General features: G+C 41.9%; 1 protein-coding gene across 4 annotated transcripts in view; it reads right to left on the bottom strand.

The window, feature by feature from the left end:
- Window positions 1-27,595, bottom strand: part of CA8 (carbonic anhydrase 8 (inactive)) — a 57,402-nt gene extending 29,807 nt beyond the window's left edge. For 2 of the 4 annotated variants that reach the window (XM_073331071.1, XM_073331072.2), the window contains exons 1-3: window positions 22,307-22,596; window positions 21,379-21,570; window positions 16,865-16,989 (exon numbers count right to left, since the gene is read on the bottom strand). In XM_073331071.1, the coding sequence (XP_073187172.1) occupies window positions 16,865-16,989; window positions 21,379-21,570; window positions 22,307-22,514 (525 nt within the window). In that variant the 5' untranslated portion in view covers window positions 22,515-22,596. Of the gene's footprint in view, window positions 1-16,864; window positions 16,990-21,378; window positions 21,571-22,306; window positions 22,598-27,543 lie in introns of those variants that run through there. The other 2 variants (XM_073331073.2, XM_073331075.2) reach the window with 2 other exon arrangements.
- Between the last annotated feature and the right edge of the window lie 376 nt (window positions 27,596-27,971).

The raw sequence follows: 27,971 nt of genomic DNA, 5'->3' as shown, positions 1-27,971 counted from the left end.
TAGTTGTAACATTTGAGGAAAAGCTCTAGGTGTCATTGTGGACAGCCCAGGTTGCTTAAGCAGTCAGAGTAACTAAGCTATTAAGTTTGCTTAAGCAGTCAGAGTAACTAAGCTATTAAGTTTGCTTAAGCAGTCAGAGTAACTAAGCTGTTGGGCTGTGTTAAGGACGGGATAGAGAATTGAGACATTACATATAAATCAATGGTATGTCCTTAATGCTGAACAGTAAATTCACACATGACAATCTCATCTCAAATAAGACATAGCAGAAATATTGACAGTCCTCTGAAAAACAGAATTAAGAGCAGGAAGGGCTTCCATGGGAGAAAGACTCTAAAGACTAGAACTATTTTTGGCAGGTTGGAAAGACAAGTAAGGATCAGAAATACAGAAAAGGCCAGCCAAGTTCTCCTCTTTACCCCATCTTACAATACAAGAAGGGATTAATTTTAGCAGAAATGCTTCATTTTAGGGCTGTCAAGCGATTAAAAATGTAATCACAATTAATCATGTGATTAAAAAAATTAATTGCGTGATTAATTGCACTGTTAAACAATAATAGAAGACCAGGTTATTTAAATATTTTGGATGTTTTCTACATTTTCAAATATATTGATTTCAATTACAACACATAATACAAAGTACAGTGCTCACTTTATATTTATTTTTGATTACAAGTATTTGCACTGTAAAAAAACAAAAGAAATATTATTTTTCAATTCATCTAATACAAGTACTGTAGTGCAATCTCTTTATCATGAAATTTGAACTTACAAATGTAGAATTAAGTTAAAAAAAACTGCATTGAAAAATAAAACAATGTAAAATTTTAGATCCTGCAAGTCCACTCAGTCCTAATTCTTGTTGAGCCAATCACTCAGACAAACAAATTTGTTTACATTTGCAGGAGATAATGCTGCCCTCTTCTTGTTTACAATGTCACCTGAAAGTGAGAACAGGTGTTCTCATGGCACTGTAGTAGCCAGCATAGCAAGACATTACATGCCCGATGCGTTAAAATTTCATATGTCCCTTCATGATTCAACCACCATTCCAGGGGACATGCGTCCATGCTGATGACGGTTTCTGCTCGATAACAATCGAAAGCAGTGCAGACCAACACATGTTCATTTTCATTATTTGAGTCAGACGCCACCAGCAGTAGGTTGATTTTCCTTTTTTTGGTGGTTCAGGTTCTGTAGTTTTGGCATCGGAGTGTTGCTCTTCAGTGATTTCTGAAAGCGTGCTCCACACCTCGTCCCGCTCAGATTTTGGAAGGCACTTCAGATTCTTAAACCTTGGGTCGAGTGCTGTAGCTTTCTTTAGAAATCTCACACTGGTACCTTCTTTGCGTTTTGTCAAATCTGCAGTGAAAGTGTTCTTAAAATGAACAACATGTGCTGAGTCATCATCTGAGACTGTTATAACATGAAATATATGGCAGAAGGTGGATAAAACAGAGAAGGGGGCATACAATTCTCCCCCAAGGAGTTTAGTCACAAGTTTAATTAATGCATTATTTTTTTAAACGAGCGTCATCAGCATGGAAGCATGTCCTCTGGAATGGTAGCCGAAGCATGAAGGGGCATATGAATGTTTAGCACGTCTAGCACGTAAACATCTTTCAATGCCAGCTACAAAAGTGCCATGCAAATGCCTGTTCTCACTTTCTGGTGACACTGTAAATAAGAAGAGTGTAGCTTTACCTCCTGTAAATGTAAAATAACTTGTTTGTCTTAGTGATTGGCTGAACAAGAAGTAGGACTGAGTGGACTTGTAGGCTCTGAAGTTTTACCTTGTTTTGGTTTTGAGTGCAGTTATATAACAACAAAAAAATCTTTACATTTGTAGTTGCACTTTCACAACAAAGAGATTGCACCTCAGTACTTGGATAAGGTGAATTGAAAAATACTATTTCTTTTGTTTATCATTTTTACAGTGCAAATATTTATAATGAAAAATAATATAAACTTTTATTTCAATTACAGAATACAATATATATGAAAATATTGAAAAACATCCAAAATATTTAATAAATTTAAATTGGTATTTTATTGTTTAACAGTGCGATTAAAACTGCAATTAATCAGGATTAATTTTTTTGAGTTAACCGCGATTAATCAACAGCGCTACTTCATTTCCATTGTGCATGAGGTCAGGAAACAGGGAGGCCACACAGGGAGTCTCTGATGGACACAGAGATGAATACTGAGCAGCTCTCTCAACACCGATGAAAGTGGCAAGATGTGACCTTGAGCTACCTGCATGTAATGCAGTAAGCCACAGCTGCCACTGCAGGCCATGGGCTTTAGTAGCTCCTGTGGCCAAGCTGCAAGGTTCTCCTCTCTTTGCCTTGGTTTACAGGGAGAAGGACCTGATCCCTCGCAAAATCTTTTAAGTTCCCCACACACAAAACCCTTTTACTCCGATTTTGCATAGGAGATCAAAATATCACTGTAATAATCAATATGATTAACAGGCAGGGCTCACTGCCATAGAGTACTGTGGGGGCAAACAGCTCAGTATGATTGGTAGAGGAACTAAGAGAAGTTTGTGCAGTTAGGCCACCAAAGGTAACAATACAAGGGTCTTGTGTCAGGTCATATGTTGTTCACTAGTTATGGGAGGAATAAATTTCACCCCCACAATTGTATAATTAGGGGTGCATTATAAGTAAATTATTGTGTGTTCCTTTAGTGAAGAGGTTGGACCATGATAATTCATTCAATTCATTTCATTTGAATATTCCTGTTTGTGAACAGATCATGATTTTACCAAACATATGTGCTATTTTTGAATAAGTATTTCATTTATTCAACCAGCCCTATAGTTGGTTGAATTATATTTTGTGAATAATATTCAAATTTTGGCATTTTTCATCAAATAATTATATGCATTTTCAATGGTACAGCAGCTTCTACCTTAGAGGACCTAAATGTATTTTTAAACTTAGCTACTGGGGTGGAGAGGCAGGGGAATTGAGGGTTCCTAAGATGAGCTATGCACCAAATTTGTGCAAATCTAATTTTATTCCTGTTTACAAGGACAAACTCCACTATTTTCAGGTTTTCAACTTTTCACCTTGAGTGTGCAGGAGATACAATGGAAACAGGAATCATCCCAAAATGAAAACTGTTTCCACCCTTAATAAATATTCTATATGGTAACAAAAGAAGAAAAAAGCAAATATGTCATTACTTGGCTCCCGATTGTTGGCTTTTGGCACCAAACCCTTCACCAGGAACGTGAAATGCTGTGTAAATCCCGCGGTCAGATTTATAGGCCAGATTCTTTGCTGTGCCAAGTTTCAGCCCAGGTGAAAGATACAGCACCTTGGAGCTGCTCTAATCTGTGCCAGCTGATAATAGTACTCAAGGTTCTGCACTTTAGCTGGAGACAGCTGAAGCACTGTGCACTCCAGGCTGGCCTCCCACTACCTCTAAATTAGGATGACTAGAAAGGAGGGGGGGGTGTGGGAAAGATGAGGATTTCTGTAAAAGTCTCTCCACTCTGTTTTTGCTATGTAGATGTCTTGCTGGTTCATGTGTATGCGTGTGTGTGTGTTGATATATTATTTTTAAGCTTTGAAAGACCAAAACCTGGCAAGAGGACTGGATTAACATAAATGATTATTAATGCATACAAGTTTACTGCATCTTGTGGAAGAGTTAACTATATTGTGTGCTATCAGAGCCACCAGAGTTTTCTAAGCTTCAAAGAAAACATGGAGAGGTGTGATTTAAGAGAGTAATTCTGGAAAATTTATTCATACAACCAGCTTCCCAAATGAAATCAGTGGGCCTAAGGTAACTGGCATTAATTTCCAGGGATTTAAAACCAGACTATTCACCCGAGGAAGGATTAGTCATTTAAACAAGGGCTGCAGGACGGGGGCTCTTAATCTCACTGATTTTATTTTTATACATAGATTTATCTAATGAAGGCAGAATAACAAAATGATCACTCCCATCTGATTTACTTCATTTTTACAGATAATTGGTTTGATATTTGCTGTAAGGTGACCAGAGGTTCTTCCTAAATGGATGACAGTAACAGCAAGAGTAGATTATTTTCCAAACATAATCTTCATTTCTCTCCAATGAGCAGTTATACTTAAATAATACACACTTCAAGGAAGCTCAGAACAATTTTCTGCTCAATACTGCCTATGTTTCTAACAATAATAATCTTCATTGTGTATCTTTAATAGCCTGCTGTTGAACTGCAGTTTTACATGCTGCATTAGTATTGTGTAATGACTTTTCTCTGAGATAGTCTGTGATTAAGGTACTAGATTGGCACTCAGGAGAATGGTCTGTCTATATAGATACTTATTAGAGCTGGTTGAAACTCAGAATTTTAAATCCATGAGGAATTCTGACATTTCAAAATTTCCATTCATCCTAAATCATAATGAAAAGACGTTTTCCACAAAGTGGGAAAATTTTCATTTCAGAAATATCTAAATGATCTTACGAAAATGTTTCATTTTGACTTTATTATTTTGACTATATTACAGTATGTTATATTGAACTTCATACAGCATAAAAGTTGAAACAATAATGTTGAAATGAAGTGCTTTGGCCATATGGAAACTAAAGATTTTGACTTTACCCAAATAAAATGTTTCGATAATTTTTGGTCAAAAATGTCAATGAAATTGATACATTCCCACAAAACATTTCAATTTAATCAAATCAGCATTTTCCAAAGGAAAACTCTTCCACTGGAAAAAAAATGTTACCAACTCTAGTATTTATGTATCTAGATACTGTAGTATCTGAGTGCCTTAGCAGTTTCTGAGCATCTATGAATCTGGGTTCTGTTGCCATTTAGTTAGTCATTTGACAGACATTCTGTGAGACACTGGCCAAGTCATTTAGCCAATTTTCGATCTATACACTGGGGATAATAGTGCTTCCATGCCTTGCACTTCCATAGGGATGCCATAAATGCAATCCCTGCTCTCCACCTTCCATGCTCCCCCTAGGATGGTGCAGTTCCAGATCAGCCTTTACTACACACTGTGGCTAAGTGCAACAGCCTAGCCCTAAGTGAATACAACAAGATTTGTATTGTTGGCCTTCTGGTTGGCCTTCTAGGCAAAAACTAGCCCTCAACCACAGACCTCTTCCATGTCTTGCTACTCATTTCCTTCTACCAAACATTCCCTGCGTGTCATTTCTTACCCAAAAGGGTATCTTGCTTTCTGGCTGATTTATCTGTAGTGGGGACCTTCCATTTCTTAAATGCATACCAGAATCCTTTGTACTGGTAACTGGTGCTTCAGAGGAACTATTGCAGTAACCAGCACAAAAGATTCTCAGGTGAGCATGAGACTCAAGAGCATCTGCTGCACGATTGGGCAAAAACAGGAAAATCCCTGGGAAAGGGAGCAGATAGGCAATGAGCTGTTTGGGATTAGCCTGCTGGTGACTTTTCTCTTAAATGGTGGTGGCTGAGTAGTATCTTGTATGTCTTTCCAGCATCACCCCTGAATTAAATTGTAGTTTTTGCTCACAAAGAAGGCCCCAGACACATTCAACGTAAGTACATGAATACCCTTCTTTCAAAGACTGGAAGAAGCAATTCTCCCTACATCCGACTATATCAAAGCCATGCCGGCCTGCTAGCATATCAACCATTAATGCAGCTGATGTGCCGTATGAATCAACACTGCAATACTGTACATAGTTCTTAGATATATTCTTTGCAAAGTATAAACTATGTGTGACTGAGCAAAGCCATAAGTACTCGGTGTTCGTGCTGGTGAACTACCTAGAATCAAAGTACAATTTAGGAACTGTGAGTGATCATTTGGATCAAATTATCTGTCAACAACAATAACAAATCTCATGATGAAAGAGCTTAGCAACTGGTAACAAAGCTATTTCAGGAATCATATACTGCTCATATTACTTTTAAAATTATGGTAATGATTTATTTCATTTAGTCAGTTTCTCTTTGGTCTACTGAGTGGGAGAGAGAGGGTTTCCAGTTTTGCACAACAGCCAAAAACAAAACACAAACTAGTAAATAAGGGGAAAATCTGAAGTTAGTACTAAGTGAAAAACTGCTGGAAAATACTTTTTTTGCAGAGCTTCAGCTAGATTCAACCCCCAGTGTAACTCCAGTGATGACTCTGGAGTTGTACCAGGAATCAGCCTGACTCATAAAGTGTGTGTAAGGGGTATATATTATAATTATACCTGTATTCTATATAAGAGGTAAAATAGTGTATTTCTTTTTCACCAGGTGATGGTTTGAATCTGGATCTGGTTGTGAATAATAGTTGTTAGTCATAAAAAACACTACTTTAAACACTACTTATGTTACTAGTCAGCAATGATGCTAGACTGAACAGTCATTTAGTTATTTGACTATTAAGTTAATATTCTATTAGGGAACTTTATTAAAAATACTTCTTAAAAATTATAAGCAGAAAAACCTAAAATTTAAAATTAAAATAGCAGAATTAAGTTTTGTTAAAGCACTCTGAGCCAACTCCTCCTTGTAAAAAGTGAAATTCACCCCCTTATTTTGAGATCGTAAATGGATCTTAAGCAATTCATAGGCTTTGTGCTGCCCCTCTGCAAAGAAGTGAATTCCATCCTTTACAAGCAGGAAATCAATGAGATCATTGAGGTGAATGAGATGTAGGCCTGTGTTTAAAACATTCCCATTTGAGTTTATGGCCCAGATCATAGTCACATTAAAGTTAATGGCAAAACTTCCACTGATTTCAATGGTGCAAGATTGGTGCCTAATCTCAGAAAAAGTGTTGTTAATATGGGCCGGCTTGCCTTACTCCTCTCACCAGACTCAAAGAGGTTGATGGGAGTATTTGTGTGAGGTAAAGCAAGTAGGATTTGTGTGTGCATGGAGAGGAGTAGAGATTGCCAACCCTGTGTTACAATTACGTGTATTTTGTTTGTGTTTGCTTTGGTTTATCAAGCAAATTTACAAATGAGGCAATAAATCATTGAATAAAATAAACAGCACAAAGGCCTCTGAACTACATATTTAGGGTGATCAGATTTCCCTATGCTGAATACGGAACACCTGGTAAAATTACTCATATTCAAGCGAACTCAATGGCAATCAGAACTATGCAGTACAAATGTTCAAATTAACATCAAGATGTCTGAGCCCCTGTCAAAAAGAAATACTGCTGGGGTGAAAGTAACTTAAAGGACGTACCGGTATGCTGGAGTCTTGAGCGGGGGCGTGGCCTCAACCGGAAGAGGCATGGCCTCAACCGGAAGAAGCTGGGCCCTGGGGCTCCGGCTGTGTCTGGGAGCCCCAGCTGTGTCTAGGAGCCCCAGGGCCTTTAAATCACCCCAGAACTACCAGCTGCAGAGGCAGCTGGGAGCCCCGGGGCTCAGGGGCGAATTAAAGGGCCCAGGGCTTTAAAGGGCCGCCACAGAGCTCTGGGCCCTTTAAATCACTGCAGGAGCCCTGCCGCCGCTACCCTGGGGCTCTAGCAGCAGGGCTTGGGCCGTGCTTTAAAGGGCCTGGGGCTCCCCTCAGTGGCAGTTGCATCGGGCCCTTTAAAGCACCGCACGAGCCCCACTGCCGGAGCCCCGGCGGCACTTTAAAGAGCACAGGGCTCCCTGCAGCAGCTGGAACCTGGCCCTCTAAATCACTGCCGGGGAAGCCAGTCCGGTCCGGCACGGTGTACTGGCTCTTGCCGGTACGCCGTACCGGACCGTACCAGTTTACTTTCACCTCTGAATACTGCATAGTTGGATTCTTGTTATTTATCTTCTTATCTTTAAGGCTTTAGGGTTCACACAGGGAGAGGTAACACACATACACACTCATGTACACCTCCCCCACACGGGGGTGGGGGGTGACCGACTGACCCGACCCTCCCTGCCCGGCGCTCTCCATCCTCCAGGCCTCGCTGGGCCCCCAAAATGGACCCGCCTCTCCTGGTACATGGCGCCACATCCCCCAAGGCAACTCATGGGGGGGCACGCAGGGTCACATGCTTCCTCTCCCCAGATTTCTCCTAGGGTTCACACCAGGATGTGTTCAACAGCAACCTTTCAGCACTGTGCCATAGGGAAGGGACAGGAGCTGCTTCCAGCCACAGGGGCAGGAGGGGGGAAGGGATGACCTGGACTGGGTCTTCACAGAGCTCATCTCTTCTCTCCGCCCCGCTCCCCTGTGGTTGGAAGCAGCTTGTTCCTTCCTGCCCACACAGCGTTGAAAGGCAGCTAACACCTCCAGGCTGCTGCTGGCTACTGACATAACCTAGCCGCCTCCTGTCCCCCAGCTACAGTGTGGGCAGGGAGGGCTTAAGCCCTATGGATGCATTGTGCACCAGGGCCCAGGGAACCTGACTGCAGGGGCTTCAGCTAACCGGACCAGAGAGGTGGCTCAGCAGAGCAGAGTGACTAGGGGATAGAGCAGCAGCCTTGCACTCCCTGTGGGGAAGGACCCAGGGTGGGAATGGAGGGGGAACGGGTAAAGAGGGTGCTAAGCCCCTGCCGCAGGGCCTGCTGTGGAGCCTGCAGGTCTGGGGCGTGAACAGGCTGGAAATCGCTTTCCCACACACACACTCCAGAGCTTAGCTGAGGGACGGAGAGGCTTCCCCATGCCAGCTCTGTTAGGGGGTTTGATCCATGCAGGGCTTGGCTCCTCCTGGCCAGCACCCCAGGCCGGAGGGTCTTGGGCTTTCCTGGGGGGCCCTGCCCAGCCAGAGGCAGTGGGGGAAGGAAGGAGCCTGCTGGCCAGGCTGCTGATGAGCTGAGCACTCCAACTAGGGGCTGGTTCTCTGCACAGTGCTGGAAACAGGATGCACCCCGCATGGGCGGGAGGGGATATGGAGGAGCAGCTGGGGGGTGTGAAATGGCAAATCAAGGAGAAGACAGCAAGGGGGGGAACACGTAAAGGGCTGATGGTTGGGTAGCAGAGGCTGACGCCTGGCACCTTCCCACACTCACCAGTTATCACAGTGTGCAGCCAGTGCTGGCCGGAAACGGGATGGGGGTGCGGGGCCCTGATGACCAAGAGCCAGCATGCAACAGGGGCTGTGCTGACAGACCAGCATGGGGAGCAGCCAGCCCCACCACCAGCCTTGTACACCCACCCCCACTGGACCTCCCCCCAGCTCACTGCTGGTGGGTGGGCGGATGGTGATCAAAGATCCAGCCAGCAGCAGGACCCGCCAGTACTGATGGGGGCAGGGGAGACAAAAAATATGGGATAATTTGTCTTTTTTTAAGAAAAAGTTGGGACACCTGCAGGAGGGCTTAAATATGGGACTGTCCCTTTAAAAACAGAATGTCTGGTCACCCTATACATATATGCCAAATAAGGGGTGAATTTCACTCAAGGGCTTGTCTACATTACAATAAAACACTCACAGATGGCCCATGTCAGTTGACTTGGGCTTACAGGGCCTCAGATGTGAAGCTACAAAACTGCAGTATAGACATTTGGGCTCAGGCTGGAGATTGGGCTCTGGGACCCTCCCCGCTCAGGGTCCCAGAACCCAGGCTCCAGCATCAGTCCAAACATCTTTACTGCAATTTTATAGCCCTGCAGCCCAAGCCCAAGCTGACTGACATGAGCCATCCACAGGTGTTTTATTGCAGTGTAGACATACCAAAGGTGAGCAGAATTTGGTCCAAAAATGCTTTAACAAAACCTAATTCAGACATTTCAAGATTAATGTAAAGTTCAGTATAAACCTGTGCCTTAGAGGCATGGAATTTTTTCCCACAGAAATGAAAGAGGGCAGATTGGTACAGTCTATATATCTGATTTGAAAGCTGTGCTCATTAAAAAAAATCCAAAGAACCAAACACTACGTATTGCTAAACAGATGCTGAAGATGCTTGAGGGAGAGAAATGTAATATCATAATTTTAGTCTGAAGCCATAAAATAGTACTTTGTCTCAATTAAATACTTAAGATGGCATCATTTCAGATGAGCAAAAGAATATCTAATTGTTTCATTTAGACTGGGTGAGTTTTACGTATTTATTACAGCACTTTTAGTGATAGTTATTGTCATGATGAAAAATACTACAGAACAAATGAGTTTGTTTTATATTACATTACTCAAAAGACTATTCTAATTTATTTTATTTTTTACTTTTGTTTAGCTTTGCTGTTCAAAACTCATTCGGACTCCCAAGGCAACTGTGAGGTTTTGTGGGGGTTTTTAATTGAAAATTTATGACAGCAAAAGGGAAGGTTTTTCTCTTCCTCCACATCTTGGAAAGGCTTGGAAATGATTTGCAGCTTATTCCCTTCCACTGATAGCTTGCACAAGGTTTGGAAAAAACATATTGCAGCTGGCTAGTAATGTGTGCACAAAACAAGCTAACATCAGCCAATATTTTAAAGGGATAGATTCTACAGAATGCTCCACTCTGCTCCCAGTCAAGTTGCTAGCATTGTGAGGAACCATTTTTGACCAGTGTCAGTTTTATTTTATAGCAGCTTCCTGTGTTTGACTCTAAAAATTAGTTGTTCTTTTAGGGTTAAATTGTGCTGTTTGGCCCAGTTATAGAATCATAGAATCATAGAACATCAGGGTTGGAAGGGACCTCAGGAGGTCATCTAGTCCAACCCCCTGCTCAAAGCAGGACCAATCCCCAATTAAATCATCCCAGCCAGGGCTTTGTCAAGCCTGACCTTAAAAACTTCTAAGGAAGGAGATTCTACCACCTCCCTAGGTAACGCATTCCAGTGTTTCACCACCCTCCTAGTGAAAAAGTTCTTCCTAATATCCAACCTAAACCTCCCCCACTGCAACTTGAGACCATTACTCCTTGTCCTGTCCTCTTCTACCACTGAGAATAGTCTAGAACCATCCTCTCTGGAACCACCTCTCAGGTAGTTGAAAGCAGCTATCAAATCCCCCCTCATTCTTCTCTTCTGCAGACTAAACAATCCCAGTTCCCTCAGCATCTCCTCATAAGTCATGTGTTCCAGACCCCTAATCATTTTTGTTGCCCTTTGCTGGACTCTCTCCAATTTATCCACATCCTTATTGTAGTGTGGGGCCCAAAACTGGACACAGTACTCCAGATGAGGCCTCACCAATGTCGAATAGAGGGGAACGATTACGTCCCTCGATCTGCTCGCTATGCCCCTACTTATACATCCCAAAATGCCATTGGCCTTCTTGGCAACAAGGGCACACTGCTGACTCATATCCAGCTTCTCGTCCACTGTCACCCCTAGGCCCTTTTCCGCAGAACTGCTGCCTAGCCATTCGGTCCCTAGTCTGTAGCTGTGCATTGGATTCTTCCATCCTAAGTGCAGGACCCTGCATTTATCCTTGTTGAACCGCATCAGATTTCTTTTGGCCCAATCTTCCAATTGGTCTAGGTCCCTCTGTATCCTATCCCTGCCCTCCAGCGTATCTACCACTCCTCCCAGTTTAGTATCATCCGCAAATTTGCTGAGTGCAATCCACACCATCCTCCAGATCATTATTGAAGATATTGAACAAAACCGGCCCCAGGACCGACCCTGGGGGCACTCCACTTAACACCGGCTGCCAACTAGACATGGAGCCATTGATCACTACCCGTTGAGCCCGACAATCTAGCCAACTTTCTACCCACCTTATAGTGCTTTCATCCAGCCCATACTTCTTTAACTTGCTGACAAGAATACTGTGGGAGACCTTGTCAAAAGCTTTGCTAAAGTCAAGAAACAATACATCCACTGCTTTCCCTTCATCCACAGAACCAGTAATCTCATCATAGAAGGCGATTAGATTAGTCAGGCATGACCTTCCCTTGGTGAATCCATGCTGACTGTTCCTGATCACTTTCCTCTCATGTAAGTGCTTCAGGATTTATTCTTTGAGGACCTACTCCATGATTTTTCCGGGGACTGAGGTGAGGCTGACTGGCCTGTAGTTCCCAGGATCCTCCTTCTTCCCTTTTTTAAAGATTGGCACTACATTAGCCTTTTTCCAGTCATCTGGGACTTCCCCCGTTTGCCACGAATTTTCAAAGATAATGGCCAATGGCTCTGCAATCACAGCCGCCAATTCCTTTAGCACTCTCGGATGCAACTCGTCCGGCCCTATGGACTTGTGCACGTCCAGCTTTTCTAAATAGTCCCTAACCACCTCTTTCTCCACAGAGGGCTGGCCATCTACTCCCCATGTTGTGATGCTCAGCGCAGCAGTCTGGGAGCTGTCCTTGTTAGTGAATACAGAGGCAAAAAAAGCATTGAGTACATTAGCTTTTTCCATGTCCTCTGTCACTAGGTTGCCTCCCTCGTTCAGTAAGGGGCCCACATTTTCCTTGGCTTTCTTCTTGTTGCCAACATACCTGAAGAAACCCTTCTTGTTACTCTTGACATCTCTTGCTAGCTGCAGCTCCAGGTGTGATTTGGCCCTCCTGATTTCATTCCTACATGCCCGAGCAATATTTTTATACTCTTCCCTGGTCATATGTCCAACCTTCCACTTCTTGTAAGCTTCTTTTTTATGTTTAAGGTCCGCTAGGATTTCACCGTTAAGCCAAGCTGGTCGCCTGCCATATTTACTATTCTTTCGACTCATTGGGATGGTTTGTCCCTGTAACCTCAACAGGGATTCCTTGAAATACAGCCAGCTCTCCTGGACTCCTTTCCCCTTCATGTTAGTCCCCCAGGGGATCCTACCCATCCGTTCCCTGAGGGAGTCAAAGTCTGCTTTCCTGAAGTCCAGGGTCCGTATCCTGCTGCTTACCTTTCTTCCCTGTGTCAGGATCCTGAACTCAACCAACTCATGGTCACTGCCTCCCAGATTTCCATCCACTTTTGCTTCCCCCACTAATTCTTCCCTGTTTGTGAGCAGCAGGTCAAGAAAAGCTCCCCCTTGTTGGCTCGTCTAGCACCTGCACCAGGAAATTGTCCCCTATGCTTTCCAAAAACTTCCTGGATTGTCTATGCACCGCTGTATTGCTCTCCCAGCAGATATCAGGAAAATTAAAGTCACCCATGAGAACCAGGGCGTGCGATCTAGTCCTGAGCCAGTACAAGTGCGTAAGCTACGCCATCCTCGGACAAGTTCAGGGACATACTAGGACATTCAGAGATACCTCTCAGGCACAATTCCCTCCATGCTTCTCCCTTGCTCCAGTAGGGTGGTAATTTGCTGTCGGCCTACATCAGCAGTAAATTGCTAACCTCCGCCCCTGCACCAGGCAACAAGTAGGAGGGGGAGAATCAAGGTTCCACACATTCGCCACCCCTTCCTTCCCATTCCCCCCTCACCTTCTAGAGGGGCTGAAGAGTAAGGAGGTTCAGCACCCACTTACTCGTTCATCTCCACACTCAAGGCTTGGGTAGTTCATGCACAGGTAGAAACGTAGCTTTTACTCCCTTTTCTCCCCTGTATAGGTGCGTACTCCATGTCACAATCTAGCCTTTGTATCTTTCAAGGAAATGGAACTAGATCCTAATCTTCTACTGTTGAGCTCTTTATCAAACATGTAGCATCAGAAGCCTGAGAGAGTAAAGTATCCCTGAGTGTGCTCAGTAATACTGCATATGATTTCTGAGGAAGTCTGTATGAAATACCTCCTCCCGGTCTTTGGCTGCAAGGCAAGGTTGGGCATTGTATTTCTTTGCAGGAACAAAGGGAGGAGGATTGTGAACAGCATGTACAGTACATATTTTAAAAGGTGTTACAATGTTTACATTAGACTGCAGTTTGCCGCTTTGCCTGCAGTTTGCTGCTTTGTCTGGCTTTTCTTGGTTATTGCAACTAAAAGTGTTTCAATTAAAATGATAACAAATATATTAAAGTCAACATTTTGACTTCTTCCCTTACGGAAGCTGAAAAAACAAGACTTTACCAAATTTCTGATAATAATAAAAATAACAATGAACTTAGCCTGAGTCACATAAACAGCCGTTTTATTAAAACAACATTGTAAATGAGCTCAAGTATTCATCCCAGAGGTCACAGTACAAGCCTAATGTGCTAATCTATTTAGCCATGAACCGTAATGTCCTAACCCTGTACAAGATTCCAAGATGTCTAGTTAGAAAATAATAGATTGTTACACTTAGAGATACAGGATATTGCTTAATTTCTAGCTAATAGTTATGATATCAAGGGTAAAGAACCAGAGGAAGGAACTATACAGTAATCCTCTTCCAAACATTGAGAAGTAACATTCCTTTCTAAAGTCAGACTTTACAAGGGTTGTTACACTTATATTCTGTAGCTGTTCTGTAATAGCTGGCCCAGTTTATTAATGTCAGGATGTGTAGGATGCTTCTTATATCATAGAGTCATAATTCAAGATCAAACTGCTGCTCTGATCAGTAAATACAGAGAGTCAGATACTCATATCAGCTATATCAGTTGAAATCCAGAGTTACTACATTGGCTTCAGTGGAATTACTCAGGATTTTAATGGAATAATAGCGATTACAATCTGGTCCCAGTTTGGTGTGTTGCTAATAGATTTAGTAAAACCATGCAGTTTTGTTTATCATTTGTTCATACACTTGGTTTGTGTCCTCCTGAAGGTCTTATCATCCAATGTTTTTTATTATCAGTGACAGAAATGTATTTTGGGTTTCTAAGGCAAAAATCAGCAGTTGGGGCAGATATTCTCTTCTAGCAGAAAAGCCAGGCACAGCTATCAAGGGCCTGATTCTCAGGCTTGCCTTTGCACATACACACTACAGGACAAGAACACACAGTCCACAGATGCGTATGAAACTGGATAGGCACCTATCACTACCCATTAGTGTACACATTAAATTACTGTTACCTACCAACCTGCTGAAAATGAGGCCCTAAAATACATACTATGACCACCAGCTCCCGCACAAAAAGATGCCAGTGTAACAGGCAAGAATATAGCTTTAACAATCAAAGTGACTGTTCTTGATAAAAGTAATGTATGGAAATCCCCGGAATGAAGACAGTGGTTAGAATCCTGTGTTCTGTAAGCTGTGACATAGATCGTACTATTGAAGGAACATATATATTTGTCATGAGCATCTACTTTCACCCTCCTCAAGTTTTACAGTATGATATTTGGACAAAATTTAACTGCCCTGTATGCCTAAGACTAGAAAACTCACAGGTAGAAGGGGAACATGGAGCAGAAATTTTCTACAGAGAATGTGGTTCCTCCACCATTTCAATCTCCCCAAAAGACATGCAAAGAAGTCAATCTACAGGCTGTCAAAGCAGGATAGTATGGGAATAAGGGACATGGGGTTACAGCCTGTATATCTGTCTGTACATGACTTCTAACCCCAGGGTGGTAACTTTCCCCAAGAGAAGAGTAATCTACTTGGGGACCTATGTGTAAGGCTGCACATTTATGCTGCTTTTACAATGTATTTTAAATAGATAAATAAGTCTTAACTTCCAGCCATTAGACCTACCCTACTGTCACCAGTAGCCAAGATCCTAGGATCAGAACTTAACCAAAAACAGCTTTGATGCAAGAGATGAGGTGGAAGCCAGCTTGTTCTTTTATAGCTCTATATACACACTTCTGTGCTAACTGTAATGAAATCTTGGTTTGACATCCCTCACTTTGTCAGAAATTTTTAGTACAGCTGTCATGCTGCCCTTAAAGGAGGCTTACCATGGGTTCCCATAGAGGCTGATCAGATCTGCTGGCTAATCCCTGGACCTTTTTCATGGTTTGCCTCCATGCTGACCCTTTTTTACATACTGATTTATTTTTTAAATGGACATTAACTTACTAGGGGCAGGTTTGCTTTATATTGCATTAGTTACCCACTGTCACAAAGGGCCACTGGAATTGTTTTGGCATGGGGATGCATCTATACAGGGTCCAGTAAAAGGTGGTGTAGAAGCTGTTACTTTGGCCCTACATTACCTGGTGAGTCCCCCATGTAGGGGTAACTTTCCTGAAGCCAATTCTGCAGCGGACTGATGCAAAGCAGTCAAAGCAGAGGCCAAGATATGACCAATGTTCCTAACCCAGTTATTTAAGCTACGAATTAAACCTGTACCTATTCCACAACTCCATGTGGATTTTTATATTTATTTTTAAAATAAATGCTGATTTTTATCCTTTTTCTTTTAAAAAGTTCTATTCCAGCAGGGTGGGATCCATGTGTAACCAGCCAGTAACAAATGCCCAAGCACTTGAAGAGGAGAGCATAAATGGATAGGAAATTCCATTTCAAGCTTCTAAGGGATTATGATAAATAGCAAGGCAAAACTAATTTTAAAACCTCTGAAAAAAGGCAAGAAAGTCTCCTTATAATACAAAAGATGAAGTGCACAGTAAATGAAAATACTGGAATGATCTTCTGCAGCACAGTTGCAATGGTGGAACATGAAGCTGAGTATATGTGGAACAGCTCAAATTTTAAGATTGCAGTACACCTTTACCCTTCTTTCCAAAGCTGAACTTCACTCCATGCTATGATTATAGATAAGAATTTCATATATTCTCCAGTTTTCAGATGTCTAAAGCTTTTCATGAACAATTTGTTTATGCTTTTTTTAAACAAGTTTACCCCAAATTATTATTTTCCATGGAAAGGCTTCCAACAGCTATTTTCCCCCAACTATAGCTATTAGTCAAGGTGACATAGGAAGTGTTGAAATAGCAGATCTTGTTAGAATGCTAATATTATTAAGACAGAAGTTAATAGTTCTGCAAGTTAACTTTATGGCCAATTAATCATGCAATACGATGTATGCTAGAGGCACATTACTAAAGACGCAAATCTCAATTTACTGGCACTAAAGCACACTTCAGCAGACGGTATTTTCGAAGGAAAAATGCGGAGCAAAAAAGAAATGCTGTTTTGAACTACCAGGTTATCAAGCAATGATTTAACATCTTGTGCATAGAGCAGGTGTTTTTCAATACGATGTCACTCTTACCTCCATGGGAAAAGCTTTAAAATTAACAGTGTGTTCAGAGCCACGCTGGTTTTCTCTCCCCCAGTGAAACTGAACATCATGTAGTTCAAATTCATGTCCCCGAGGTAATGGCCCACCTACTAACACTGGAAAAGAACACAAATGAAGACATACTTAGTTTTCCAAGCAAACAAGCTGCTGAGTACATTGTCCACAAACAACTGGGAGATTGTTGCAAACTTCTGTATTACAATCTATCTTAGAGAAAATGGGAGCAAAGCTAACATACCTGCTGCCTTTTCTCCTGTATTACTACGCATCTGCAGAATCCCAATTCATTCTCAGTTATATAAGGCTATGAAAATGGTATTATCCAGCATTCTGAGTTTTGCAAGGTGGAACAGCTAGTCATGTTGCAAGATAAAAGCATTGTATGCTTATCACTCCAAAGAGTGAATACATTTATAGACTGATAGCCAAACAGTAGCTCTGTGTTCTAACCAGATGATGCAGTTTCCTTCTGGTGTCAAACTGCATAATTGCCTCATAGCTGTACAAATGCCTCGCCTGTATCACCTTTGTTTATTGTGCGGAAATTGGTCATGAAACTCTGGCATTCTTGGCTGCCAGTGTTTTGTAAGATAATGATATTTTGATAGACACCACCTGCCAGGCTTGTGAGATACAGGTTGCCCTTGTGTTCTGTGAGTTCGCAATAAATAATCTTAAGATTCAATATCAACACTATACTATATTTACTTAAAGTAAACCACTAGGAAGATGCTTCACAGTCTTCTAGACTGCCAGAATATTCTTATTGCTGTTTCCAAAAGCCACAGTTGTGAATGTGGGATAATGCCTTAAAATTAAACAACAAAAAGATTCATCCCCCAGTTATAGGAGATGGAAAGCAGTATAAATTATAACTTGAACATTTGACATTAATCTATCTTTTTGCAATGGGATATACACATAGGTGTACATATCTGAAGCCAAACTTTGGCCCTCACTTCCATCCATGCCAGAGTTTGGTCCAATGAGTCCTGAAGCTGCTTAGGACCAAATATTGCCCTCAGGTACATGCTTAAAACTCTTCACGGAAGTCAATAGGAGTAATGTTCTCATATACAAGGGCAGATTTGGAGCTTAGAGTGCTTACAGGTCTGCTTCAAATCACTAATCTGTCACTGTCTTCAATAGACTTTGCATCGGACCCTCTTTGACCAGTAAATTAGTGAAAATTAAATAGTTTTTTATTGCATTATGCTGGGCTTTATGCAATAAAGGATCCACAATCTTAAATAATTGTATCTATTTTAACTAAATACAATCTCATTTTCAGCTTGGAGCATCAGCTATGGTGAAATACTACTAACACACAATATTATCATATTGAACTGTTTGCCAAAATAATGTAACATGTCAGAGGTAAAACTCACCAATTAAGATTTCTACTGTAAGTTACAACAAAGGACAAAGTCACCCATACTGATTAGTATGTCTTCCACATCGACAGAACATAAAGCTTTGATGCTCTTTCTAAGTATCATCACAGTTATAAAGTCTTTCAATTGTAAGATAGCAGGACTATCCTAAAGTGCATGTGTAGATTCAAATTTGCATCTTATATTCCTCTTAACTATACCACTATTGACAAAGCACTACATTGTTAATGTGATAAACATTGAGGAAACCAAAATGTCCAGAATACAGCAAAATCTGATAATGTGTTATATTAATATTATATTTTTAGTAACACAGATTTTTTTTGTGAAAGGAAGTATTATTCCCATTGTGTGTAACTGGAAGTGCTCTCTACTGTAATATTGTTTTGGATCTACAGGACCATCACCAAAACTATCTATGAGGTTTAATTCATAATACTCATCCCATGTTAAGAGTATTTATTGTCAGTGCATAGAACATATTCATGTGCACTTTGCCTCTCTGCAATGTGTGATTCCCTACCAGAAAATCATTCTGAAACTGTCAGTCCTTGTAGAGTATACTTGACCTCCATTGTGGTCAAAGGAGAAGTGTTTCTGCTAGTAGAATACCCTTGAAAATATTTCTGAAATATTCAAGAAGGCTCTCAATCATATCTATTCTACTCCATTATAAAGTCAGTCATGCTTCCTCCATCTTATATATCATACATGCACAGTGCCGAAACTGGATGCAACCTGTAAAATGTTTACAAAGTCAAATGAAGAGTCTGAATGTATGTTCTGAATTAAGGATCAAAAGAACCATCATTAATGATAGCTCTATAGATGACAACAATATGTGCACTGTTCAATGATACAACTGAAAAACATATAGTCTGAAATGGAATAACCATTGATTTTAATATATATTTTAGTCATCTACTTTATATATTTGTAGGCTTTTCTATGGCTACTTCGCTATGTATATGGGAACCTCTCATACATTAATTGGCCATATTTTCAGAAGTGCTCGGTGCTCAGCAGCTCCCATTTATTATATATTAAATAGCTGGCTGAATAGATTTGTCTTCACAGCACCCTGTGAGGTGGCAAGCTGTGGGAGCTGCAGCAGGATCGTAGGTCGGGCCAGTTTAGTGAACTGGACACAGAGGCATTCTGTTGTTGGTGGTCTTTAAGCTTAAGGGAGCTTATTAACTCCTTCCTCCCCCTCCTGGAGGCAGAAGACATACACCTGTAATGAAACATCTATCCTGATTTTACAGGTGGAGAACAGGGCACAGAGAGATTAAGTGACAGGAAATCTGTGGCAGACCTAGGAACAGAAGATGGGACTTGACTGAGACTGCCAGCTTATAGTTGGGCACTATCATTCTGAATTCCCGTTGGTGACCTAGAGGTGACTGTACTGCTTTTCAAGGACTTCATATCCAGACATGTATTACTTTTTAACTCTCTGTAAAAATCCCCCAACAGAAGTTCCCAAACTCTGACCCATGTACCACTGATGGCCCTCAGAACACTTGCTGTGGTGAACTGACCTGTCACATTGTGCAAGTTTTCATCCTTGTTCAAATGTGGTAAACACCATACTTTCTGAACATTAACATTAATCCTTAGTGCTAGCTTGACAGACTAAAGTTCATCTCAAAGATATACATTGCACACCTGTTTCTCCTTCCACTATACAAATCTGCCACCTATATTATTGGTTTGATGAAAATAAACATCACAGGCCAGATCCTGAGCCCTTGCTCTGATCTCTTTGCACTAACAGAGCAGCTGGGGACACTGTTCCCTCTAAGCTGTGCATGTGTGCGCGTGCACACAGATCCTAAACCCCGCACACATGGCAAAACACCGCTTGCACAAAAATTTGCACAGAAGCACAACAATTTGCACAGAAGAAATATTTTGTGCACACAGCCTGTCAAAAATTTGCACAGAAGAATTTTTTTGCACACATGGCCTGTCAAAAATTAGAGGGCATTGGCTGGGGATTCCCCCAGCACAGGTGAATAACCAGCTGGCATAGAGCTGGCTTTGCACCACCCTTCCCAGACTGCTTTGAGTAGGTGACATGTCAGGCAGAACAAAGCATGGCTGGAAGGCCTTGGGCTCTAGCAATCTTGTGCTTCATAACAGCCTCTACAAGGCTGTTACCAGACAGCACAGTTCTGAGACTCCTCTAACTTTATACAGGGTCGGAACTGGGTCCTCTCTACCACAGGACTGGAAGGCCACAAAGGATTGCTTCTCTCCACCTTCCCTCCTGACTTTTAAGTCCTGCACTGAGCATAGCTCAACCAGACCCAACGTTCTGATCACAGAATTCTACATCCAGGATTTCAACTTTCAGTTTAGCTGGAAATCGTGTTTTTATTGCTTTCTAGTTATTTTTGTGGTAAATACTGACCCTTTAAAATTGAAGGCCCATCAACATCCTAAGTATAATTCAAGCATCTTATCCTAAATGAACCATCAAGGTCCACAGTTATCCATATAATGCATCATCAAAAGCCATGGAAGTCAATGGAAAACTCCTGTTGATTTCCATAGACTTTGGATCAGATCCACAGTTTCTGTCAGCCATATATATAAAATACAATTTGAGTTCCACAACATCTTAGTTATATTCTGGACAATTTCTAAACTTCAGACACTGTTGGCTCAAGCGAATTAGATCATACCATCATAAGCGGAAATTTTGAACAATGCTGCATGCTGTGAACCAGGCTGGCATCAGCAAACTTTCTTGACATAAGGATTAATTATTAGATTTCTAACAACAGCAAACTTTCTTGACATAAGGATTAATTATTAGATTTCTAAGAGCTTCACAAAAAATGAATGTCCAGTTTTGACCATAACAATCCTGCTACCCACAAAGCTCACTCCTGCTTCCGTTAAAGTCAGTGGCAAAACTCCTATTGACTAAAATGATGCAGGATTTGGATCATAGCCCATTTATAGAAGTGAATGTTCTTTCTCATTTCAGTTACTGTGTAGAGAATATTGCTTAAGATAATCTAAACTTTATCATCCATTTTATTGTGTTGGAAAAAAAATGTAAACAATGATTAAGCATACCTGATTTTGACTTAAGGACAATTTGAATGGAATGCCCATCATTAATTACTTCACAGTCACGGCAAACAACATAGTTTGGTGATAAACGTACTTCTAGTAGTGAGGGGTCATATTTGGCTTCTCTTGAATTCAAGTTAATAGGAGACTGGTATTCTCCATTAGCATCAGGAAAGATCAACCCCCACTCGACTCCTAAAAATAAAATGAAAAACTATCATGTGGAAATAAAATATGACTGCTTTTGTGAAGGACATGCAGCTTTAACCTTTGCATACATGCAAAAATATACCATTGAAGAGACCCCTTCACTTAAAGGGGCACTGTCAAAAAAATGCCGTAAACAAACTAATTCTTTTACCCCTGTTACTAATAGCATCTTCGATAGTTCAACATGAATGAATGCATTTTTAAAATCCCATTGGCTACTCATAATTTATTATCAGTTTGCCTTTTTTGCATTTCTCTGAACTTGGACAATGAAATAAACTAAATCAGTTCTACTTTGTTTTATAGTTGGTTTCACTATCAGGTTCTTAGTGCTGCAGGGTCTGAATTTTAAAGGTAGCGGAGGAATATTTATTTATTTTAAAATACCTGATTTCTCCTGTTAGGTTTTTGTTTGCTTGTTTGTTTAATGGGGAAAATATTTCTATTGGCCTGATGTTGCATAAAAGGGTGTTTGTACCAAATATGGATTTGGGGACAAATGAAAGTTGACCGTGCCCCTTGACACCATGATCTCAGCTTCGATATTACCCTGAAAGTTTAGCTACTAAAGAGGAGACGATGTGATGATGGGCTGCATGTCACTGTACTTTGCCTTTCCATAGGTGAAACGTCCCTTTCTCCCCCACACAGTGAAACTTCTCCCTCCTTCGGCCCCAGCCAGCAGCTCGGGGAGCTCGTTGCCTTCCCACCCTCTCCTTACCTTCCTCGTAGCCCCACTCCAAAGCCTCCTCCTTCTGCGGGCAGGACTCGGGTTTCTCAATGAAGCTCTTGTCAGCCATGGGCAGCGCCTCCACACCTCCTGTGTCCCTCGGAGCGTCCCGGGGTGTCCCTCTCTGAGCGGGGCTGCCTTGCGGAAGCCTGTTCGCTTCGGGCGGGAGAGGGGGGTTAGTTCGCAGCGCTCTGGGCATGTGTGCGTGTGTGTCTCTGCGCCGTGCGCGTCAAGCAGTGGCTGGAGGTTTGGTTTGCAGAGCCGCCGGTGTGTGTCTTTCTGTGGCATACCCATAGCAGGCGGGGGCGGGTTGGGGGGCTGGAACACTCTGTGTAACTCTCAGAGGTGATTAGACAGGTTAAATCCCTGGATACTCTATACGGAGACGTCCTGGAGACACAGTTGTGAGGACAACAGTGGAGAGAAAGTCGAGAGAGAGAGAGACTATAGCCTGAGGAGACAGACAGGTAGGTACTACACAGGCATACTGGTGCTATAAACGGAGAGGGCTGATACTGTTGATAGTATCTGTCCCCGTGTCCGTCTGTCTGTCGATGCTGCAAGCAGGATTATACTGCAGGTAGATTTAGTTAATGCAGAACCGCCAGGAAGTGTGTGTTGGGGCTGTACTGAAGCCATCCCATGGGCAGCAGCTCATAGGCAGATATGAGATCAGAAGTGAACTCTTGCCAGACGCAATGGGCTTAAATTGCAGCGAGGGCCGTTTAGGTTGCACATTAGGAAAAACTTCCTAACTGTCAGGGCAGTTAAGGGCTGGAATAAATTGCCGAGGGAGGCTGTGAATCTCTGTCACTGGAGGTTTTTAAGAACACATTAGATAAACACCAGTCAGGAATGGTCTAGTTATTATGTAGTCCTGCCTTGAGTGCAGGGGGCTGAACTAGAGGACTACTTGAGGTCCTCTCCAGTCCTACACTTCTCTGATTCTTACCTAACTCTGATCACAGGTCTTCTCCCTGTAGCCCCCCACCTCTGTCCCCCCTCGCCACCTCTGTTTCCTCCTCATTCTTTCTTCCCCCTCATACCTGTAAATATCCTCACAATCTCAACTGCCCCTAACCAGAGCTGGATTAAGGCAGCTGAGGATCCTAGACACACCCACTCAGAGAACCCCAGAAGTGGCCCCACTCCATCCCACCTGACTCTGCCCCTACTTAGATTGGAAACTCCTTGGGACAAGGTCTTTTTGTTCTGTGTTTTTCCAGCACCTATCACAGCAGGGTCCTGCTCCTAGCTGCTATGATAATAAAAACAATAAATAATCGTAATACTTGTGTTGGTGATGAAAGGGGCCTTCAAATAGGCTGATGGGGCCCACTGCCTGTTCATAAGCCCCTGCTACTGCTGCTTTTCAGGGGGGCTGGGGCCTCCTTGTTCCCTAGTCCAGTGTTCCCCATCCTTGGGTACGCTGGGTGCGTCCAGGAGGAGGGAGGCCTCAGCCCTTCCCACCCCAGCAGAGTGCTTACTTCTGGGCAGCATACAGTTGGAGGAGGTCTCTCCCCATAAACAGGACACACACACACCTGATCCAGGTGTGGCAGGCAGCCTCCTCACAGGGCCTGGCACCAAGAGCAGCCTGTGGAGGTGACAGCCTTCAGCTCTGGTGGGGGGGAAGTGAACCAGTCTCATCACAGGGCTCCCTGCTTCAGAGGGTATAAAGATAAAAAGTGATCCAGACAGTTGCACAAGCTGCACCAGTGGCAATGGGGTAGGAGGGAGCCCAACAGTGGCCGTCAGGGCACCCATCTCCACCTAGAGAGGGCAGAAGCAGTTAGGAAGTTCCCCCAGCCACCTGTAGCTAAGTAGCTGTGGCAGCTGGGAGCCCCCACCCCCCATACATACACTCCGTCCTCAGTCACTCAAAGGAGGCAGCAGCTCCTAACCACATGGTTATGTTACTGATGTCATCATATTGCTCCTAGAGCGAGTTGTGCCTCTTGGTGAACCTGGGCCTTCCCCAGTTTACCTGTAATGCCTATGATTACTGGGCAGTAACAAGAGTAAAAGTTAATGTCAGCCTTGGATTGCTATTGCAGGAGAGGAAGGAATAGGTTGGAAAAGGGGTCCCAAAATACAATGATAAATCAAGAGCTAACAAGTATTGTGAAATATATGCAACTACACAAGGTAAAAAGAGGATGGGGCAAATTGGGAAGAGCTCACTCGGGTCTGCTTCCCGTTCTTGGACAGGAATACAAATACAGGTTTCTTTCTGCAAGACCTTTATTATTTATTCTTCTGAGCTCATCAAGGGAATGAAACTGCACTAATGAGCTATGTTCAAGGGCAGCAGCTTGTTGGATCCTTTCTAAACCAAGATGTTATTTTCCTTCCTAAGTTTATTTCAGGGTCGCTTGCCTTGCACAATTGCAGCTTTGCTTGACCATGGGGGTAGCACTGCAAACCTAAATTCCATAATTCATCATCTAATGAATCCTTGACATTTGAACAAATGAAACACACATTATATAACAGGAACTTTTGGCACTAAGAAGATCATGTTACCCATCCACATCTGTTTCTTTTGACTGTATCTTGTAATATATTTTTCCCTCTAAGCATTTCTTAAATATACATTAGTTCCTGCTATTGATGTTTAAACCAATTGATTCTACACACTAATCATCCCAGTGAAAAAACAAGTTCCTCCTAAAGCTCCTTTGAGCCTGGCCTACCAGACTGCAAATTCATTTCCCTTTCCTTCCAGAATCTCACACATCTCAAAACATTCTGGGGCATCTATAGTCTTCCCATTATACCTTTTAGATACAGTGTTTCATTCATGTCCTATACTAAGTCAGCTCCTGTCATAGTTTTCCTTTGAGGGGGGAAGGTCCATGCTTGAATTTCATACAGAGACAACTGCATGATTAGACCTGCAATTTCCTGAATTGTAATAAATACCCAATACTAGTTTTTCTAGCCTCCATTCACTGCTTAAGAAGTTACTTATATTTGTTCCCCTTCATTCTTGCCTTTCCAACTTTTCATATCTTTCCGCAAAACAAGGCACAGTAGGCACAGTAGGTATTGAATATTTGGCATTGGCTTTTCCCCTAGCATATGTTTGATTTCTCCATGCATCCAAATATCTTATTACTTCCTTGGTTGTGGCCAGACACTCAGTCATCGGGTTTAAGATTTCTGTTAATATACCAGCTCCTCTGCAGTCCTTTTACTGCTGACTTTCTTGTGCATCAGATGTAGGTGCTGGGTAAAATTTTCAAAAGCACCTGTGTGACTGAAGAAGCTAAGTCCTCTTAAAAGTCAAAGGGATATAGGGTCCTAAATTAGAGCCGGGTGAAAATTTTCAGCCAAAACTTTTTGTCTGTGAAATATGCAGATTCAACAACATCAAGACATTTTGTGAATTAATTTCAGTTTGGATAAATTGTTCATTTTGAAAACAAACAGACAAAAACATTCTGGAAAAGATAAAATGTTTCATTTCAACATTTTTTAAATGGAAAGTTCTGATTTAGGGTGTTGAAATGACTGTGTGTAGAAATTTTCTTCATTTTATTTTTAAAAATGCAAATTGTTTAAAAAAGGCTCAAAATGTAAATGAAACATTTTGATTCCAGTCTAACAAAAAATTTTGTTCTGCCCAAAATTAATTTTTTTCTTTTACTTTTCAATTTGCCATATCTGTTTTGGTGTTTTTAATTATTTGCAGGTTGACCCAAAACAATTTTTCCCACTTTTCTAGAATTGTCAGCAAACCAAAAAAATCATTATTTGCACAGCTCTCTCTGAAGTGACTTAGGCAATTTTGAAAATGGGGCTTGAGCTTCTCAGTCACTTAGGCACTTCTGAAAGTTTTACCCTCTAGCCCCATTCCTGTTCTGTGGCATAGGTGTAATCTATTGAATGTGCATACATTCTGCATATTGCCTCAAATTCCTATAATACTCAGCCCTACACATTCTAAAAGTGTACCTATTCCACATTATTATCTAACTAATCGTATGCTAACACATAGTAAGAGATAGTCCCTGCCCTCAAGAGGCAGATATTGTCTATATATAGAAGAAAGATTGAGAGGAAGCATAGGAGCAGTGGCTTGTACAAAGCCATGCAGCAAGTCATTGGCAGAACTGATAATAGAACTCAGGTTTCCTGAATTTCAGGCCAATGCTCTACCCTTTAAATCAGGCTGCCTCTCGGGTATCTAATGCTGATATTTTCCCTCAGGTTAGAGTCCTTAAAGAACCATTTGTGGAAAGCAGCAATAAAAGATCTATGAGGAACTCCATGACCTAACACTAGTTCATTTTTCTGTTGCATAATCCAGTCTCTTGGAAATGAGAGGACAACTTAGCCCAAAGACAGCTGAGTCCAGTGGTCTCACATCTGCTGTTGCAAGCTGAAGAGTTGTATCTTAGAACATTTTCAGTGTCTGAGAATATAATATTTAATCATTAGATTGCAATCAGCCATTCTTGTGTTACCCATTATATAGGTTTTAATTATTATTGCTTGTTTATTATTTTATTTACAGATTCTTATTTGTATAGCATCAACACTGTGCCAAGCTGGGAACTTTACAGACAGGTGCTTTATGAAGCCACTATCCCAGCTTCAAAGATCTTACAATTTAAATACTGCTAGACAAGCCTGAATCAAACCTCTGGATCCAAACACCTGTCAGGAACTTTGGACCCATACATTTCCACTAACAATGATCCCAAGTGTTCTAGATCTCAATACCAAGCTTTTTAAAGCATTTTAGTTCCAGCCCTCACAAACCACAGGAGGATGAGCTGGTAGAGAGAGCAGTAAAGAGTGCTTAAAAAAAAAAAAGTCCTCTACAGCAAAAATACCCCATATTAGTTCTGCTGAGCTGTAGGGTAATCCTCATGTCAATCGCTAGAGTAAGCCCAACTAGGATGCCTCTGGGTTGACAGATCAAAACAACTCTGCCAACCTTAAAGGTTGTGAATCTGAGAGATAACAAATCCTAAAAGGCCTCAAAATTTCTTCTTACAGTGTTGGCACACAGTCCAAAGCTCACCCAGGATTAAAGCAGGGGCCCCAGTTTGGATCAGTGTTATTTTTCGTTAACGATTTTGCTGATTCAGAAAAAAAGGGTGAATACATGATATTATGTGTACTGTTTCTTTCAATTGACTCAGAAAGCAGGACAGGATGGGGCTGGGACAGTGAAGCAGACAGCATAGCTTTAGTGATAAAAATGTTTTCCTTACTTCAGTGAAGGTCCTTGTGCTGCCTTAGAAGAAAGCAACTGTAACACTCCCTGCCTTCTCTGTTGCTCCAGCCCCACCCCCTTCTCTGCAGGGCACTGAAAGAGAAAAGGAGGAAAAGGATACCTTACAAGTCAAGTATAGCTCTTCTTCCACAAAATTTACTTCCTGGGGCCCCCCTCCCATGCCCCAGAAACCAGCACGCTAATGCTTGGTGGTGGTTGTAGAAGTCACAGCTATTCCTCTGACTCTCAGGAAAAAATAGGATTGATTTGTGATAGGAATGGGATTCCTTCATGATTTACTTTTTCTTTTTTAAGGCATTCCTGGAAATGGGGCCCCTAATGGAGGGTGGAAGGGAGACACTAGGGATTTATATCTGCCTTCAGGGAGAAGAGAAGTGCCCCAAGGAGTAGTAGATGTAATGTTGG

The sequence above is a fragment of the Lepidochelys kempii genome, chromosome 2 (assembly GCF_965140285.1).
Source record: "Lepidochelys kempii isolate rLepKem1 chromosome 2, rLepKem1.hap1, whole genome shotgun sequence".
Taxonomy (NCBI): domain Eukaryota; kingdom Metazoa; phylum Chordata; order Testudines; family Cheloniidae; genus Lepidochelys; species Lepidochelys kempii.
This window is presented reverse-complemented; position numbering and strand designations above follow the sequence as displayed.